The sequence below is a fragment of the Talpa europaea genome (assembly GCF_964194135.1).
Source record: "Talpa europaea genome assembly, chromosome: 16".
Lineage (NCBI taxonomy): Eukaryota > Metazoa > Chordata > Mammalia > Eulipotyphla > Talpidae > Talpa > Talpa europaea.
The window spans coordinates 12,400,253-12,419,220 of record NC_140084.1 but is presented as its reverse complement, the minus strand read 5'-3'; the positions used below and the strand labels follow the sequence as shown (position 1 = coordinate 12,419,220).

The following is an 18,968-nucleotide window of genomic DNA, read 5'->3' as shown; positions in this document are numbered from 1 at the left end:
GAGGGACAGATCCATGGTTCCTGCCTATCCAGGTGCACCAGTCTCCCCAAATCCTCAATGTCCCACCTCAGGAGCTGCTCCCGGGGTCACTGTCCTGAGTTCAGGGAGCCACCTGCTCCCTCTGACCTGCTTCTCCCAGGTGAGCACAGGCCCAGGCCTTGGGAGAAGATTCAGTTCTCCCGGGGGTCTCTCCCCAGGGAGCCCCGACACTGACTGCAGCAGCCCCTCCCACTTGGGGGGACCTGTCACGTGATGTTCTTGTGAGTGTCTCTCTCACTGCTCTGGAATACAGGGCAGGGGTGCTCTGTGCTTGTGGGTGTCTGGGAACTAGAAGGGACATGACCTGGGGAGAGAGGGTCCTTCCCAGGAGGCTGAGGTCCTGTGGCCCCACCTAGGGCAGGAGCCTCCCGGGCACATCCCTCCTCCTGGCCTTCCTGTGCTCGCCTCTGTGTTCCTGACATCAGCCCTGAGCTTTCTGTGTCCTCACTGGTTCGTATATGGTGTGGGCCAAATCCTCATTGATTAGCAACTCAACAGAGATGTAATAGCTGGCTTCATACACTGTGAATTAGCAGAGGGAAAGAATTTGGTTGCTCCCAAGGCCATTCCACCTGGTCCTCAAGTGCTCAGAAACTGCCCTTTCTATGCTGGTACTGATTCCACCCCAGCAGGAACCAGAGCCTCTTCCCTTGTGTTGTGGATTTTCCTTGCTTGCCTCAGGGAGTTTCCTGAGCAGATAGAGAAGCAGCCTGAAGTCCTGGGATCTGTGGCCTGTGTCGAAATTCAGCTCCTGGGTGCTCAGCTCTGGGTGCCCAGAACACCTCAATGAGATTCCCCTTTTATAAAGTCTTTGCTGAGCACCAGCTGCCTCCATGATGGAGTCAGGATCCCCTCAAGGGTGACCAGCTGGGTTCTTTGATCCAGGAGTTACCAGCTGACAGGTGTCTGTGAGCCTGGGGTGTCCCAGCCTGAAGCACCAGGCCTGGACATGTTTGGCGGCTCGTGATCATCCTAGATCCTTAGATGACAACTGGGAGGAAGGCCTCAGGTCAGCGAGGCCCAGAGGCCCAGTGGGGGAGTAAGGAATCCCAGGATATTAAAAGGAGCCCCAGAACAGGCAGCCCCACTGCTCTCCCCCTGCACCGCTATGGCCTTCCTCTGGCTTCTCTCCTGCATCACCCTCGTCGGGGCCGCCTTTGGTGAGTGTGGTAGGGTCTGAGGGACCAGCCATGCCTGGGAGAGACTGGGGAGGAGGACTCAGCCTGGCCCCATCACAAGGGACTCAGTTTGGGGAGGACCAGGCACCAGGTGAGGGGAGCTCTGAGTTCCCTCCCTGCACACTGGGCTTCAGGACCAGACAGGCAACCTGAATTTGCAGGAGGAGAGAGAGGGGTGCTTCTAGGGCTTTCTGAGCCCTCAACGCTCTGCCAGGCCTCAGTAAGAAGCATCTGGGCTCCTCAGAGAACAGAGGCCCTAGAGGAGGCTCATGTGGGGTTGTGGGCACAAGGGCTGTGAGGGGTTTATTTGTGCCAGGCACTTACTCAGTGCTTTAGTGTCTGTTATAATAATAATAATAGTAATAATAATAATAGTACAACCATGTATCTTTCTCAGGATTTAGCAAATATCACCTCTCCCTATTTGCTGTAGGGATTCTCTGACACCCACACTGGGCTCAGCAGCTCCCTGCTCCCCCCTCCCCTGGGAAGGGGCCTCTGCTGAGCCCCTGCCTGTCACTTCTGTGCAGCTTCACACACTCACTCCCTGTGTATAACCAGAACCAGGGCTCAGTGGGGGAAGCTCCTCCCTGTATTTCCTGCCCGTCCCTGTCACACCTGCTAGCCCCACTCCTGTGGCTCCACCAGCACAGGGGACCCAGCCCCCCACTCCATTACAATGAAGCCTCTGCAGGGTGAGGCCCTCACAGCTTCTGCTAGAGGTTTTATTCTAATTACAAGGAGGACAACTTATTTGGATCACTACCATGTGGAGGTGACCGGGCCATGTTCCTGTCCCCAGGGGCAGGGGCAGGTGCTGCCTGGAGCAAGGCCTGGGGGACCCCGGGGATAGCCTGGCTGGTGGGAGGGGCTGGGCCTGCCCCCCTTTCTTCCTGTGGCCAAGTTCTCACACCCCTGGGAGCTGCTGAGGATCCTGTGTCCTGACCCAGCAAATGTGTCTGCACATGTCAAGAGCCCTGCGTGTCCTCCTTGCTCTGGACAATCTTGTCCTCTGTTTTCTATTTCTTCCTTGTGACTTTTATGGTGGGGAGTCACCGTCCTGTTACGGTGTGGTAACTGTAAACTTCATGCAATGAAGAGTTGCTGAAACGTCCAGAATAGACAATACCCTGTGGATTTGGGAGACTCTGAATTTAATTCCACACATCCTGCCCAACCAGTCTCTCTGGCGTGCATTGCCTGTAAGGTTGAGAGTGTTTGCTCCCTGTTTCTTGGAGAAATGAGCCTGGGAGAATCAGAGAGCATTGAAGTCTCCAGCAGGGAAGTGGGGGACAGGGAAACCTGACATTCAGCCTGTTTCTGCTCCTCTGGGTAGGGTGACCCTGATGGAGCTGCCTGTCCCTCTGCATCCCTGCAGGGTGACTGGGAACAGCGGGCTATGTTTGTGGATCTTCCAACCTGAGATTGGGGTGCCTGGGAGTTTCTGGGAATAGGGGAGTATGGAAGTGGGTGCTGTGATGTCTGAACTACAAACCAGATTTCTGCAGAATGACTGAGACCTCAGCCCTCTCTCCATACCTCCTCCAGGCTGTGGGGTCCCGGCCATTCGTCCAGCTGTGTATGGCATACAGAGGATCGTAAATGGAAAGGATGCTCGTCCTGGCTCCTGGCCCTGGCAGGTGTCTTTGCAGGTGAGGAGAGCCTTCACCTGAGCAGGATCACACTGGGGTGCAGGCCAAGTTGGAATGGGGTGGTGCAGCTGAACGGTTGGTATGGTATTCCCTCGAGCGCTGACCACTCCTCTTCCTCCAGGACCGCAATGGCCTCCACTTCTGTGGGGGCTCCCTGATCAACCAGAAATGGGTGGTCACTGCTGCTCACTGTGGGGTCAGGTGAGTCCCAGGGAGGGTCCAAGAGTGGGGGAGGGGAGCAGGCACATCATCCTTCCTCACCCCACCTGCTGCTTCTAGCACATCCCACCTGGTTGTCGCTGGAGTGTTTGACAAGGGATCAAAGAAGGAGAATGTCCAGGTCCTGAGGATTGCTCAGGTACGCCAAGCTGAGGGGTTGGGGCTATAGCTGCTGGGGGCAGGGGCAGTGGGGAGAAGGCCCTTCGGCTGCAGAGACAGGAGGCAGCAGATGGGCCTCAGAGTCTCCCTTGGGCTCCCCCGGTTTGTGCTCTGGTTGTCACTGGGAAAACAGCCATCTCCTAAAACCTGCAGATTCTTTATGGATCCCAGGCCTCACCCCCTCCTCCTGGCCTCACTCACAGGTTTTCAGGCACCCCAACTACAACACTATCACCCTCAACAACGACATCACCCTCCTGAAGCTGGCCACGCCGGCCCGCTTCTCTAAGATCGTGTTTCCCGTGTGCCTGCCCAGCGCTGAGGACACTTTCCCTGCCGGGGCCCTGTGTGTCACCACGGGCTGGGGCAGGACCAGTTCCCATGGTGAGTGGCCGTGGCCTTGTCACCCAGGATGTGGGTCTTGTCTACCTAAACAGCAGTTGGGACCCATGTGGCTCTGCTCTTTGGTTCTGTGGAAATTCAAACAGTATCATAAATGTGTCCACTATTTTATTTATAACTGGCTTAATGGAAACCGACCCATCAGGGACATGAGGTCCATGATGTCCTTGAATGGTCAGGTTCTCTAGACACAGCTCAGTCCCAGCAGGCCCCGCCCCACTCACCACCTGCACCTGTCCACAGTGACCCCAGCAGCGTTGGAATGCCCCCCAAGCCTCAGGGATTGGTTTTGGGGCCTCTTTCCAGACCCGGCTGGGATTCAAGTATCCAGGATGTAGTCAGGACTCTGAGAGTCCAGCCTATTGTCCCCTCCCCAGGGCTGGCTCTGCCTGATTGTCTCCTCCGGCATCCAGCCCAGGCCAGGGCTACCAGGCTGGTCCTTCCACAGGACAGAAGACACCAGAAAGGGGCCGTGGGGAGGGAGCTCTCTGTCACCCCCAGATGGGGTCTCCAGGAGTCAGAAGGATTTAAGGGAGAAGATGCTGCTGCTTGCCCTTCAAACCCAGCTGGGCAGGCAGGGGGTGTTCAACCACTGTGCTTGGAGCAAATTCCACCTGGGGTGGAAGCATAAGGACTGGGTACCACTGAGGTATAAATGGGTACAGGCCTTGGGTTCTAGCAGCCTCCTGATATTGATGGAAGAGGAGGACGAGGGACAGCAGCAATCATGGGTCTTGTCCACTCCTCTAAGGATCATTTGGGAGGCTGAGGGGCTTACTCCTCCTGGGATTTTTGTTGTTCCAGGCGCGGGCTCCAACAAACTGCAGCAGGGCACCATGCCTCTCCTGTCCGATGCCCAGTGCGTCAAACTCTGGGGCAGCAAGATCACCGACGCCATGGTCTGTGCAGGCGGCAAAGGTGTCAGCTCCTGCGTGGTATGGCCCCTTAACCCTGGGTCACCCCTCCGCAATCATGGTAGAGGCCTTTCCTTGCCCCATGATCCTTTACCCTCAACCCTTGCCCTGTGTCCGCAGAGCCAGGTCCCAGTAGATGCCTGGCTCTGGCCCGGCTTGGGGGTGCCATTCAGAAGATTTGCTCTCACTTGCACTCCTGGGCTATATTTCCCAGTGTGTTTACAGACCACAGCCATGGGCCCCTGGGAGCAGGTGCAAAACTGGGTGGCATTTGATAAGATGGATGTTACTAGGTATCGCTGTGCATACATTTTGTTTCTTAGAATAACTGTTGAGCCAGGAAGGGGTGCACAAGGATCCCGGCACCCCTTTCAGACTGCAGACAGGTGCTTCTCCTCCCACAGGGCGACTCTGGCGGGCCCCTGGTCTGCCAGAAGAATGGAGCCTGGAACCTGGTGGGAGTCGTGTCCTTTGGCAGCAGCACCTGCTCCACCTACATACCTGGCAGTTACAGCCGCGTCACCAAGCACATGCCCTGGATTCAGGAGATCCTGGCTAAAAACTAAGTCCTGTTTCCTCCCATCCCAACCTCTAGTGTCCCCAATAAAGCCTCTGTACAGAAGCCCTGACTGCTTGTGTGTCTGTGACCTGGGGGTGGTGGCTGCAGTGTCCCTGTCACCCACCAGGGGGCGGCGTGACCCTCCCTTTCCAGGCTGCAGAGCCCCAGCAGCCCCTGTTTCTCAGGGAGCTGAGGCCTTTGGGTCTGGTCCTCCCTGCTCAGGAGGCCCCGGGAGTAGAGTCCAGGACCACCTGCTGCAGCCTCATTTCTCAGCCTGGTCTGCTCCTTTGGCTGCTGGGTTGGCCCATGGAGCTTTGTGGAAGGCAGGAGTGCTCAGCCAGGTCATGCAGTCCTCTCCCAGCAGGGTCGGCCCTGGGACCAAGAGGGCCACCCAAGCAGGCCTGTCCCTCCCCACATGCTCCAGACACCTTTCTCTGCCTTGAGTCCCATGAACCCCCCACCCCAGACCATCCATGCAGTCTCCACCCTTCCTGCCTCCCACCCAGGTCTGCACACACTCACTCTGCACTGAGTAGCTGGGAATATCTCTTTCTAGCCCCACATACCAAGTGCCCATCACTCTGCTCTGGGCTGTTTTCTCTGGGATTTGGTTGTTGAATCCGGAGGCTCCATTGACTCTGGCTCAGTCCCTTTAGGCTGCAGGTAGCACTGGGCCCCTGCACGGGAGGTGTCAGGACTCACAACTCTCCCTTGGCAAAGGTAACAACGTTGATGCCTGAGGCCTGGGCATCTGTTCTCTGTTTGTACAATGGTGGGAACTTAACTTTAATGTTTTTCTGTGTGTTTCCTGGAATCCTTTCATGGAGATGACTCCACAGTCAACAGCCCAGTGGTCCCTGGGTATAGAACGTGCAGGGGAGAGGCTCAGCCTGTTTCCTTTACACATTTCCTTTAGTAATTGAAGAAAATGAACTTGTTCCCTGTCCTCCTTCAAGGTACCGAATTAATTTTGTGTTGTATTTTCTTTTAGAAATATTTTAAACTCCTAGATCAAAACAACGGTTTCCACCTCTTTTAATCATTATTCTTCATGAAACTGAAATTTCTCCCCTTTCACAGGTAGGAACTGTCTGGTTGGCTCTGGACTTTTTTTTAAAGAATTATTTATGCATACAAGAACTGGGGTACAGGCCAGAGATGCAGGGGGTAAGAGGATTCACCAGCAACAGAGCAGGGAGCAGAACAGGCAGATCGACTGAAATACACTGCTGAGGGGAGCAGCTGGCGAGACAGGAGAGGTCTGCTGCACCATGTGGGTTGCTCCCTGTCCAGGGATCAAACCCATGAGGCAGTGGCTGGTGACAGCTTGACAGCACTGTGTCCTTAACCCCTGCACCTCCAGGGAGGCCCAACCCTAGAATCTGTCATTTTTCAAAAATCCCCAGTTTTCTTTGAGTAGAAAAGGAATTTCAAGCCCAACTCTGGGTGTACAGGACACTCATAAATGGTATATTGGTTTATTACAGACCTTTTCTGTGGACGCAGCCTAGAATTACTGAAAGATAAATTTTAAGATCACAAGTCTCAAGAGTTCATAGTGATATTTCTACTTCTAAGTCAAGGCTGTGCGTGTTACTTATAAATAGGGACCTCTGCCAGGTTGTCCATACCACACCAAGCATCCTCATTCTTTAGGCTCATCCCTCCCCATGCTCGAGGCACCCTTCTCTGCCTTGAGTCCCCTGCACCCCCCTACCCAGAACATCCATGCTGTCTCCACCCTTCCCTGCCTCTCATCTCCCTTGCTCAGAGGGCAAACAGCAGGGCTGCTTTTCCATTGGCTGCTGCAGGTAGTGCTGGCCTGGAGAGCTGGGAGTCCCTGGAGAAGAGGGAGTCCTGGGTCAGAGGGAGTTGGGAGCAGACCAAGGATTGGCAGGATCAAGTTCCAGGGACAGGCCTGGCTTTATGGTGGCTTTGGAGGGGAGGGGGCTGGCGGGTACAGACCACACAGTCAGGTGACCGCGGGGAGTGGTTAAGAGCCCATGAGCTGGAGTGAGAACACAGTGGCCTCTCAGGAGGATGGGCCCTGAAGGGGCCAAAGAGAGATGTGTCGTTTCACCTGTGGCCACCAGGGGATGGTGTTAACCCAAAAGCTTCTTTCAGGTCAGGGGCAGCCCAGGGGAGCCTCTGAGCCCTCTGGAACCTGCTGGCAGGCAGGACAAGGAGCACAGCCTTGGAACATGCTGGAAGAGGGGGCTGCAGTGTGGCTAGGCCCTAGGTTCAATACAGCAGGTTACATCCTTCCTCCATCCCAAAACCTCCTGCTCCCCAGCCCCTCAAGGCTGGTTTGTCTTCTGAGGAAACGTCTGCTCCCTTCATCCCTAGGTCCATCGATCCTCACGGTATTTCTTTGCTCTGTTTCTCACTTATTAATCCAGAACCGTAGGCCAGCGATCCTTCCCTTGCCCGTGAAAGCATTTCTGTTTATCAATGTCCTTGCTGAGTTAGCAGCTTCCTGCACATGTTGACGGGAGGTGTTGTCATGAGGGAAAACAGAACAAGGGAGGTTGATATGGCTAATAACACTTGGTCCACAGTCAGTTTCTCCTGCTTGGGCACCCAGGAGCATTTACTGAAATAAAGACTAAGAGGAGCGGTGGGTGAGACAGGAGGGCCTGCAGCACAGAGTGAGGGCCCTGGGCCTATGACACCCCAGGCATCTGGCCGGTGGGGAGACTAGTCTTGGGCACGTCCTGATGATGCTCTGAATGAGCAGAGAGGATCCTCAGCTTCATGTCCCGGTTCCACGGGGTCCCATCCACTCCCTTTATCCATTCAAGCCTCCCCAACTTGCCTGCTGGGCAAGGAACAGGGGCCTAGATTTTAATTTTGGTAATGATACTGATGTCGTTTTTGGCATGTTGGGCTTGGGGAGTCGGGTCCCTGAGTTAACTCTGGGAAAAGTCTCACCAGCTCTCCCTTTTCAGCAGCACCCAGCGAGATTCCCAGGCCAGTCTCTCCACAATACAGAGACATTCGCTGTATATAAAGGCAGGCTAATTACAAAAGGAAGAGAGGAATAAAGGACACTTGTGTAGACAAAAGGCGGGCAGAGAAAGCTGCCCCTGAAAGGTACAGGTTATTTTAAAAGTCATTTAAAATAACAGGCTAAGAGGCCTGTGTGGTCACGGGCAGCAGCCAGGGGAGGAGGGGTGACTCTGTCCTTTGCACAGGGAGAAGGTCAGTGAAGAGAAGCCGCATCTAGGTCACAGTCACAGGCAGGCAGAAGGGCTGCTGCCCCGGACCAGTGCAGACATTGCCCTGATAGAGCCTTCTGCAGTCTGGGAGGGCTCATTCCTTTGTGGAGTTGCTGACCTCTGTTTCTTTTGAGTAACTGATGAATTTGAAAAGGATGACCCGAGGCACCATGATCCTGTCTGGGCTGCAGACACATGGACGGGGACAGAGGGCAGCTTGGTGTGTCTATGGAATCAGCCTAGAGGGTCCCCGGGCATATTCCAGATGCTTCTCTGTCTGTCCTCTCTGGGGCCTCCAGCTCCAGTCGGTGTGTCCACGTCAGCCTCTCCCTGGTGCCCATGCCATGTAGGTCAGACGCTCCCTGTCCACGACCACTGTCCCTCCTCACTAGCCAGTGCTGCCCTCTGGCCCTGAGTAGGAGCTGGAGTGCTGTTCCTGACCAGGCCTGGGAGGGGCTCCCCCTGTCCATGGGGCCCTCTCATGAGGAAGGCACCATGGGGGCCTGTTCACTCATGGTCCTCTGGGCTGCCAGGGCAGGGCGTGATGTTCCCAGTCCTGGAAAGAGGCTCACAGCATAAGATCCAGTGGGCAGCAGCACAATGACACACATAATACACACTAATTGAAAAAGTGTGCAATTTCTGGGGTATCTACAGTTTACAACACTGTATGTGATTTAGGGGAGTAGGTGACAGCTCTCCTCAGGCGGTGTCACCACACTAAAATGTCCACAGTTAACATCTGCAGAGTTGACATTTCGGGTCAGGTAGGTGTCATGGAGAGATCTAGTTTTTCTCTTACTCAATGTTTCCTGCATTTTAGAAATGTTCGGTAAGGAACCTGTATTACCTCATAATAATAGCAAAAAAAAAAAAAAATTCATTTAAAATAAAAGCCCATGTAGTCTTAACCCGCGGTGCAGAGGCCCTGTTATAGGACAGGGAGAGGGGCAGCCCAAGTGGGGCAGGGAACCTCCCCCTTTCCTGGGGACCACCCTGTTACAGCCCTGCAGTCTTCTCGGCGTGGTACTCAACACACTGCGCCACCAGGGAGGCCCTTATTTTATTTTTTTAAGATTTATTTATTTATGCATATAAAAACTGGGGTACAGGCTAGATCTGCCGGGGGTGGGGTATTGTGAGGATCACCAGAGACAGAGTAGGGAGCAGAACAGGCAGATTGACTGAAATACACTGCTGAGGGGAGCAGCGGGCGAGACAGGAGAGGGCTGCTGCGCCCTGTGGGTCACCTGCCTGGCGGAGGATCGAACTCATGCTGCAGTAGCTGCAGATTGTTTCTTAGTGCTGTGCTTAACACCTTGAGCCACCAGGGAGGCCCCTCGTCTCTATTTTCAATGACAGGAGGCAGCTTTGGTGCTCAGCTTTTGGGACTCCCCATTAAGAGAGTAATATTTCTTGGTTTCACCTTCAAGTCTCATCTTTTTTGAGCTCTACTTAAACCTGACTCTTTCAACTGCAGAATGACTGACTGAGGTTGTGTTCATGATTTTCCCTCACAGAATCTTCCCCTTCTCCACTCTGGTGCCTTCCTCTCTGCTGTGACTCACCCTCCCTCAGCTGGCAGCTCCCCTGGTTTGAATCCCCCGCTAGGGGCTGCTCATCTCTGTGTCCCTGAGGCCCAACTTCCCCTGGGGGCTGCACTGGGGTCTCTGTGGATGACACAGGCTGGAAGCAACAGCAGGACAGGGAGATGCAGAGGGAGCAGAGGGGACAGGCCTGTGCTTCCTGCCTGCCCAGGTGTGCCAGTCTCCCCAAAAACTCACATGTCCCACTCCAGGAGCTCCTCCCAGGGTGACTGTTCAGAGCCCAGGAGCCACCTGCTCCCTCTGACCTGCTTCTCCCTGGTGAGCACAGGCCGAGGCCTTGGGAGAAGATACAGTTCTCCCAGGGGGTATCTCACCAGGGAGCCCCAACACTGACTGCAGCAGCCCCAACTGCTTGGGGGACCTGTCACGTGATGTTCTTACTTGTTAGTGTCTCTCTCACTGCTCTGGATCCCGAGGGCAGGGGTGCTCTATCTAGAACAGGGTCTCGCTGGAGGCTGAGGTCCTGTGGCTCCACCTAGGGCAGGAGCCTCCAGGGCCCACCCCTCCTCCTGGCCTTCCAGTGCTCGCCTCCATGTTCCTGACATCAGTCCTGAGCTTTCTGGGTCCTCAACAGGCCATCTATGGTGTGGGCCAATCCTCATTGATTAGAAACTAAAGAGAGATGCAGTGGCTAGCTTTCATAAATTGTGAGTTAGAGGTGGGAAAGAATTTGGTTAAGACCTCAAGTGCTCAGAAATTTCCCTTTCCATGCTGGTGCTGACTCCACCCCAGCAGGGACCAGAGCCTCTTCCTGTCTTGTGAATTTTCCTTGCCTCAGGGAGTTTCCCTGAGCAGATAGAGAAGCAGCCTGAAGTCCTGGGCTCTGTGGCCTATGTCGAAATGCAGCTTCTGGGTGCTCAGCTCTGGGTGCCCCAGAACACCTCAGTGCGGGTCCCCTTTTATGAGTCTTTGCTGAGCACCAGCTGCCTCCATGATGGAGCCAGGATCTCCCCAAGGGTGACCAGCTAGGTTCTTTGATCCAGGAGTTACCAGCTGACAGGTGTCTGTGAGCCAGGCAGCTGCCCTGCTCCCAGGGCACAGGCCTGCACACGTTAGGAGGCTCCTGATCATCCTAGATCCTTAGATGACAACTGGGAGGGAGGCCTCGGGTCAATGGGGGCTGAGAAGGCCTGGGCAGGGCTTGGGGACACCAAGATATAAAAAGAGCCCCTGAGCAGGCAGCCCCACTGCTCTCCCACTATGGGCTTCCTCTGGCTTCTCTCCTGCATCACCGTCATCGGGGCCGCCTTTGGTGAGTGTGGTAGGGTCTGAGGGACCAACCATGGCTGGAAAGAGACTAGGGAGGAGGACCCTGAACCCCCAGTGGGCTCAACCTGGCCCCATCACAAAGGACTATCTCAGTTTGGGGAGGACCAGGCACCAGGTGAGGGGAGCTCTGAGTTCCCTCCCTGCACACTGGGCTTCAGGACCAGACAGGCAACCTGATCTGCAGGAGGAGAGAGAGGGGTGCTTCTAGGGCTTTCTGAGCCCTCAACGCTCTGCCAGGCCTCAGTAAGAAGCATCTGGGCTCCTCAGAGAACAGAGGCCCTAGAGGAGGCTCATGTGGGGTTGTGGGCACAAAGGCTGTGAGGGGTCTGAGAGTGCCAGGCACTTAGTGTTTTGGTATCTGTTAAAATAATAATTATTATTATTGTTATAATATTATAATAATGCAATAATAATAATACAACCAAGTATCTTTGACAGAATTTTGCAAATATCACCTTCACTTTTCCCTGTTTGCTGTAGGGATTCTCTGACACCCACACTGGGCTCAGCAGCTCCCTGCTCCCCGCCTCGCCTGGGAAGGGGCCTCTGCTGAGCCCCTGCCTGTCACTTCTGTGCAGCTTCACACCCTCACTCCCTGTGTATAACCAGAACCAGGGCTCAGTGGGGGAAGCTCCTCCCTGTATTTCCTGCCCATCCCTGTTACACCTGCTGGCCCCACTCCTGTGAGATTTCAGGCTCCAACAGCACAGGGGACCCAGCCCCCCACCCCATTTCTATGAAGCGTCTGCAGGGTGAGGCCCTCACAGCTCCTGCTGGTGGTTTTATTGTCATTACCAAAATAATGAGGAGACGACATGTTTGGAGATACCAGCTTGAGTGTTTGACTGGCCGTGACCCTGTCCTCAGAGGCAGAGGACAGGCGCTGACAGAAAAAGGCCTGGGAGGCACTGGGGCTGTCCTGGCTGTGGGAGGGGCTGACCCTGCCCCCCTTCTTCCTGTGGCCAAGTTCTCACACCCTGGGGAGCTGCTGAGGATCCTGTGTCCTGACGCAGCAAATGTGTCCTGCACATATCAAGGACAATACTAGTCCTCCATGTTCTGGACAATCTCATCCTCTGTTTTCTGTTTCCTTGATGTGTCCTCATGGTGGGCATCAAGATCATATCTTATCAATAATTAAGAAATATCAGGGGCCTCCCCAGTGACACAAGGGCTTAAGTTGCAGGACTATGAAGCTATCCACAGCCACTGCAGCACGAGTTTGATCCCCGGCCAGGGAGCTACCCACATGGCGCAGCAGACCTCTCCTGTCTCGCCTGCTGCCTCCTTCAGTAGTGTACTTCAGTCAGTCTGCCTGTTCTGTTCCCCACTCTGTCTCTGGTGAATCCTCTCACCTCCTGTTCCTCTGCTCTGTACCCCAGTTCTTGTATGCATAAATAAATAAATATTTTAAAAATTAATGAAAAAAAAAGAAACGTCAATGCTATGCAATGAAGAATTCTTGAAATGCCAGCAAGAGTCCAGCAGTGTGAATGGGGACGGTCACATCTGTCAGGAAAGGAGAGAGGGGTGATTTCCCATGGGTTTGGGGTTCTCTGTTTTTGAGCCCACACCTCCTGTCCACACCAATCCCTTTGGCAAGCATTGCCTGTGAGGGCAGCAGTGTTTGCTCCCATTTCTGGGTGAAATGAGCCTGGGAGAGTCAGCGGGGGCTGAGGTCTCCAGTAGGTAGTGGGTGGCAGGGAGGCCTGATTCCTCAGCCTGTTTCTGCTCCTCTGGGCAGGGTGACCCGGATGGAGCTGCCTGTCCCTCTGCATCCCTGGAGGGGTGACTGGGGACAGCAATCTGTGTTTGTGGAGCCTCCAACCTGGGACTGGGGTGCCTGGGAATGTTTCCTGGAGTAGGGGCGTGTGAGGTGGGTGTGGTGATAGCTGAGCTGGAAAGCAGATCTCAGACCGAGTGGGTCCTCGGCCCTTCTTCTTCCCCCTCTCCCCTCCAGGCTGTGGGGTCCCTGCCATTCCCCCAGTTTTCACTGGCATAGAGAGGATCATCAATGGGAAAATCACTTTCCCTGGCTCCTGGCCATGGCAGGTGTCTCTGCAGGTGAGGGGAGTCTGCACCTGAGTGGGGTCACCTTGCAAGGGGTCCAGGGGAGGTGGACTTCTGTCTGGGGGTGTGGTGTGTCCTGCCAGCACTAACTCTCCTTCTTCCTACAGTACAGCACCGGCTTCCACTACTGTGGGGGGTCCCTGATCAGCGAGTCCTGGGTGGTCACTGCCGCCCACTGTGAAGTCAGGTGAGGCCCAGGGAGGTTCAAAAGTGGGCGTGGGGGAGCAGGCGTGTCCTCCTTCCTTACCCCACCTGCCTCCTCTAGCACATCCCACCTGGTTGTGGCTGGAATGTTTGACAAGAGATCACGGGAGAATGTGCAGGTCCTGAGGATTGCTCAGGTACGCGGGCTGGGGGTTGGGGCAGGCCGTGGAAGAGACACGAGGCAGCAGATGGGCCTCAGAGTCTCCCTCCGGCGCCCCTGGTGTGTCCTGTGATTCCCACCAGGAAGGCTTTTGTCTCATCAAACCTGCAGATCCCTTGTGGATCCCAGACCTCACCTCCACCTCCTGACCTCACCCACAGGTGTTTGACCACCCCAGTTTTAACAAACACAACTCCAGCAACGACATCACCCTGGTGAAGCTGGCCACGCCCGCCCGCTTCTCCAGCGTCGTGTCCCCCGTGTGCCTGCCCAGTGCTCAGGACAGCTTCGCCGCCGGGTCCCTGTGTGTCACCACGGGCTGGGGCAGGACACATTACCAAGGTGAGTGACCTTGGCCTTGTCACCAGGAGGGGGGTCTGGTCTACCTGTGCAGCAGGCAGGGCCCATGTAACTCTGCTCTTTGAGTTTATGACAACGGACAGTGTCATAAATGTTTCCGCTGTGTTATTTACAACCCACTTAGAGAAAACCCACCCAAATGAATGGACCCGAGCTCCATGATGGCCTTGCAGGGTCAGGTTCTGAGACACAGCTCAGTCCCAGCAGGCCCCGCCCCACTCACCACCTGCACCTGTCCACAGTGACCCCAGCAGCGCTGAAGTCCCCCAGGCCTCAGGGATTGGAGTTGGGGCCTCCTTCCAGACCTGGGCGGGGTTCAGGTATCCAGAGGTATCCAGGGTGTGGTCAGGGACCCGAGAGTCCAGCCTGGCTCCCCTTCCTGGGGCTGCCCCTGTGTGATGGTCTCCTCCAGCGTCCTGCCCAGGCCAGGGCTACCCGGCTGGTCCTTCCCCAGAGCAGGCTGGGCAGGCAGGGCTGGTTTCACCAACTGTGCTTGCGGCAAATTTAGCACCGACTGCAGTGAAATCAGAAGGCGGGTACCCCTGAGATTTCTAAAGTTTAAGGGATACAAGACTTAGGTCCAGCACCCTGACAAGAGTGATGTTAGGGGGGGACCGGGCAGGGCAGCATTCTTGGGGCATGTCTTCGCCCCCAAGGGTGGTTTAGGAGGCTGAGGGCCCTGAGTCCTCCTGGGATATTCGTTTTCCAGGCACGGGCTCCAACGTGCTGCAGCAGGCCACCCTGCCCCTCCTGTCCAATGCCGAGTGTGAGAACATCTGGGAGAAAGGGTTCCCTGACATCATGGTCTGTGCCGGGGCCAAAGGTGTCACCTCCTGCAAGGTATGGCTGCTTATCCATGTGATTCCCCCTACCCAATCAGGCTGGAGGCCCTTCTTGCCCATGATCCCTTTAAGCTCAGTCCTTGTCTGATCCCCGGGGGAGCCAGGACCAGCACTCACACACGCCCCGCAGATGACTGGCCCTGGCCATGATGGGGGTGCTGTCCAGAGGAGTTACTCTCATACCCTCTCCCTGAGCTGGATTTTCCAGCCCATTTATAGACCACAGCCCCAGGCCCCTGGGATAGGTGCAAAACCGGGTGCTACTTGAGGAGATGGAAGTTTCTAGGTATCGCTGTACATGCATTGTATTTATTGGCAATACCTGTCTGAGCCCAGGTAGGGGAACACAAGGATCCAGGACCCCTTTCAGACTTGCAGACAGGTGTTTCTCCTCCCTCAGGGCGACTCTGGTGGCCCCCTGGTCTGCCTGAAGGATGGAGCCTGGAACCTGGTGGGCGTCGTGTCCTTTGTCAGCGCCAACTGCTACACCAATTATCCTACTGTGTGTGCGCGGGTCACTGAGTTCAGGCCCTGGATTGACGAGATTCTGACTCAAAACTAAGCCCTGATTCCTCCATCCCTGAGTTTTGCCAATAAAAGAAGTCCTGACTGTTTATGTGTCTGTGACCTGGGGGAGGTGGCTGCAGTGTCCCTGGCACCCACCAGGGGGCGGCGTGACCCTCCCTTTCCAGGCTGCAGAGCCCCAGCAGCCCCTGTTTCTCAGGGAGCTGAGGCCTTTGGGTCTGGTCCTCCCTGCCCAGGAGGCCCCAGGAGTAGAGTCCAGGACCACCTGCTGCAGCCTGGTTGCTCAGCCTGGTTTCTGCTCCTTTGACAGCTGGGTTGGTCCTTGGAGCTTTGTGGAAGGCAGGAGTGCTCCAGGCCAGGCCATGCAGTCCTCTGCGACCAAGAGGGTCACCCAGCCAGGCTTGTCCCTCCCCACATGCTCCAGGAACCTCTCTCTACCTTGAGCCTCCTGCACCCCCCACCCCAGACCATCCATGCAGTCTCCACCCTTCCCGCCTCCCACCCACGTCTGCACACTCACTCTGCACTGAGTAGCTGGGAATATCTCTTTCTAGCCCCACATACCAAGTGCCCATCACTCTGCTCTGGGCTGTTTTCTCTGGGATTTGGCTGGTGAATCTGGAGGCTCCATCAGACTCTGGCTCAGTCCCTTTAGGCTGCAGCTGGCACTGGGCCCCTACACGGGAGGTGTCAGGACTGAGAGCCTCCCTTGGCAAAAGGAACAACGTTGATGCCTGATGCTTGGGTCATCTGTTCCCAGTTTGTACAATGTTGGGAATTTTAATGTTTTTCTGTGTATTGCCTGAAATCCTTTCATGGAGATGACTCCACAGTCAATAACCCAGTGGTTCCTGGGTATAGAATATGCCACAGAAGGGTTCATCCTGTTTCCTTTATACAAAATTGCTTAGGCCTCCCTGGTGGTGCAAGGGTTTAAATCGCAGCCCTTGAAGCTATCCACTGCCACTGCAGCACGACAGGAGTTTGATCCCCAACCAGAAAGGGAGGTACCCACATGATGCAGCAGACTTCTCCTGGCTCACCCACTGTTCCCCTCAACAGTGTATTTCAGTCAATCTGCCTGTTCTGCTCCCCACTCTGTCTCTGGTGAATCCTCTCACCCTCTGCACCTCTGGACTGTACCCCAGTTCTTGTATGCCTAAATACATAAATCTTTTAAAAAATTCCTGTTTGAATTTGAGCTCAGTCCTTGTTTCCTGCCATCCTTCAAAGTACTGAATTAATTTTGTAAAAAATGCTAAATTAATCTCCTAGATCAAAACAGAGGTTTCCAACTCTTTTAGTCATTATCCTCTTGAAGCTGTATCCTGTCACATGTACGAGCTGTAGGATTGGTTCCCATGACTTTTGTGACTTTTGACATGGTCACATGGCTTCGATGCCCGAACCCAGAATCAGTCATTTCTCAAAAATCCCCCGTGTTCTTTGAGTAGAAAAGGAATTAAAGCCCACTGGGTGTTGGGGACACTCATAAATAGCATATGGTTATTTCTAGACCTTTCCAGTGGACACAGTGTAGAACTTAAAGACATTTTATTTAAAGATAAAATTTATTTAAAGATAAATTTTAAGATCACAAATCTCAAGAGTTTGCAGTGATATTTCTACTTCTAATTCAAGGCTGTGGGTATTTACTGTAAATAGGGAACTTTGCCAGGTTTTCCATCCTACACCAAGCATCCTCATCTTTAGACTGAGGGAATGATTATCCTGGAATATCCGATAATAATTTATGTGCTTTCTCCTTTATTATACAAAACAGTTGCAGGCTAATACCAACATTATCAACACCCATATAATTAATGAAAGCAGGCAAAATTATTTTCCTCTCCAGGTTTTTAAATTTTCTTCTCCTCTGCACAGCCCTGTCATGTCTGTCTCCCCTGCTCCCTCCTGCGTCTCGCTGGCTCAGGCCCTTGGGTGTCTGAGGTCAGACCCGTCCTCGTGTTCGTGTCTCTGTGGCCCGTGGGAGCCTAAAGCTCTTCCTCTGTGTGTGTCTCAGGAAAGGCCACGGGGTCCTGTCCTGTTGACCTTCGTAGTACTGCCTTGAAGGAAAATATTGAAGGGGCTATTCTCAAATGCTTGCCAGCTAGAATCTTGTCGTGTTTGCTATTCAGTTTTAGATTCTTAACCCTTATCAGAGATCTGATTTGCCAATATTTCTTTTGTTGTCTGTCTTAGCACTCCCTCCATAGTATCTGTTGACGCCCAGAAGGTTTTAATGTTGATGTGTCCATGTTATATTTTAGTTGTTTGCACATTTGCTGTCATATCCGATTCTGACAGGAATCGCTTCCAAAGGGAGATCACGCTGGGTGGTACTGAGCTCAGCCATATTAGGTCTTCCTGTCCGTGGAAATGGAAGTCTTTCCATCCCTTTATTACTTATACTTTCGTTTTTTACATGAAATCATTTGCATTGGGCAACAAGGCTAACAACACTGTATATCTTTTAGGGCTACAGCTTCATGCCGCCTCTCTGGAATCTAACCACCCCTCCCTACTGCCAAGCCGTCCATTATTCGAGTTCCTTTATTCCCGAGCTACCATCCTCTCTAAAATGCGAATGTGATCCCCTCCTCTCAAACATCTACTGTAGGTATTATTTTCAAACCTGGTCAAGTGAAACTTCAGAAAGCAGAACCTCAGGCGGGGGACCCCTGGGTCTCCCAAGGGGGCTGTGGGAACAGCAAGCAGGTGGGCAGGGCCACATGAGCATCTGGGCCTGGAGACTCTGCGCTGATGGGAACAGAACAGGACAATGGACGCGGGAGCAGCGGAACTCTGGAGCAGGGCCTGGGTGGCTCCTAGAAGCAAGGAGAGCAACACTGGTCTCCCTGACAGGGAGGAAGGCGGAGCCTGAGCTAGAACCATAGGAGGGGTGAGGAGCTCAGGTGTTCTCATATGAGCTGCTCCTGTGTGAGGCAGGAGCACCCTCGGGACTGAATCAGGCGCCCTGAAGACGCCCCCATCCTCCAGGACAGGAGGGATGCTGAGCAGGAGCAGGAGGCTCCATGCCAGGAAATCAAGGCCACAACCAGCAGTCTTGTCGCCTCAATAAAAAACCCGGCATTCTTGGCACCCCAAATTAGAGTCAGGCCCTGCTGGCCTCCAGGTGAGTTCACGTGCCTGCCTTCTTGCTACCACGGGCCCCTCGTGTTCTCCCTCAGTTAGAAACTCATTCCCGTCCACTGGAGGCACCTGCTGACAGGGCCCTCTGCAAGTTGATCATTGGCTTCCGGGGCAGGAGCTGGTCCCTCAGCACCCACAAAGCAGAGCACTTACCCCGGGCAGGGGTTCTCAAGCTGGGATCCTCAACCCCTGAAGAAACAGCCACTTCTTAGCAAGGTAAATTATCCTCCTCACCCCACACCTGACTCATGACGCTAGGAAAGTGAGCCCCAGCGCCGTTTGAAAGCAGCTTCTGGGCAGTTTTGATACAGCTCAGGTTAAGAGCCCATGAGCTAGAGTCAGAACACAGTGGCCTCTCAAGAGGGGAGGCCCAGCCCCCCTGAGCTGAGGGGGCCAAAGAGAGATGTGTCTTTTCATCTGTGACCACGAGGGGCAGTG

The 18,968-nt window shown here is 54.4% G+C and overlaps 2 protein-coding genes across 2 annotated transcripts; both read left to right on the top strand.

Moving 5' to 3' along the window:
- Nucleotides 1–1,147: 1,147 nt before the first annotated feature.
- LOC311185808 (chymotrypsinogen 2-like) lies at nucleotides 1,148–5,129 on the top strand (the record flags this gene model as incomplete). Its single annotated transcript, XM_084256627.1, has 7 exons — nucleotides 1,148–1,205; nucleotides 2,766–2,869; nucleotides 2,991–3,070; nucleotides 3,149–3,227; nucleotides 3,451–3,631; nucleotides 4,454–4,584; nucleotides 4,968–5,129. 7 exons carry the CDS (start codon nucleotides 1,148–1,150, stop codon nucleotides 5,127–5,129), a joined length of 795 nt encoding a protein of 264 aa, XP_084112753.1.
- A 6,018-nt stretch (nucleotides 5,130–11,147) lies between these two features.
- On the top strand, nucleotides 11,148–15,414 carry LOC311185807 (chymotrypsinogen 2-like; the record flags this gene model as incomplete). The annotated part of the gene is made up of 7 exons (XM_084256626.1): nucleotides 11,148–11,199; nucleotides 13,177–13,280; nucleotides 13,394–13,473; nucleotides 13,552–13,627; nucleotides 13,812–13,992; nucleotides 14,720–14,850; nucleotides 15,253–15,414. 7 exons carry the CDS (start codon nucleotides 11,148–11,150, stop codon nucleotides 15,412–15,414), a joined length of 786 nt encoding a protein of 261 aa, XP_084112752.1.
- Between the last annotated feature and the right edge of the window lie 3,554 nt (nucleotides 15,415–18,968).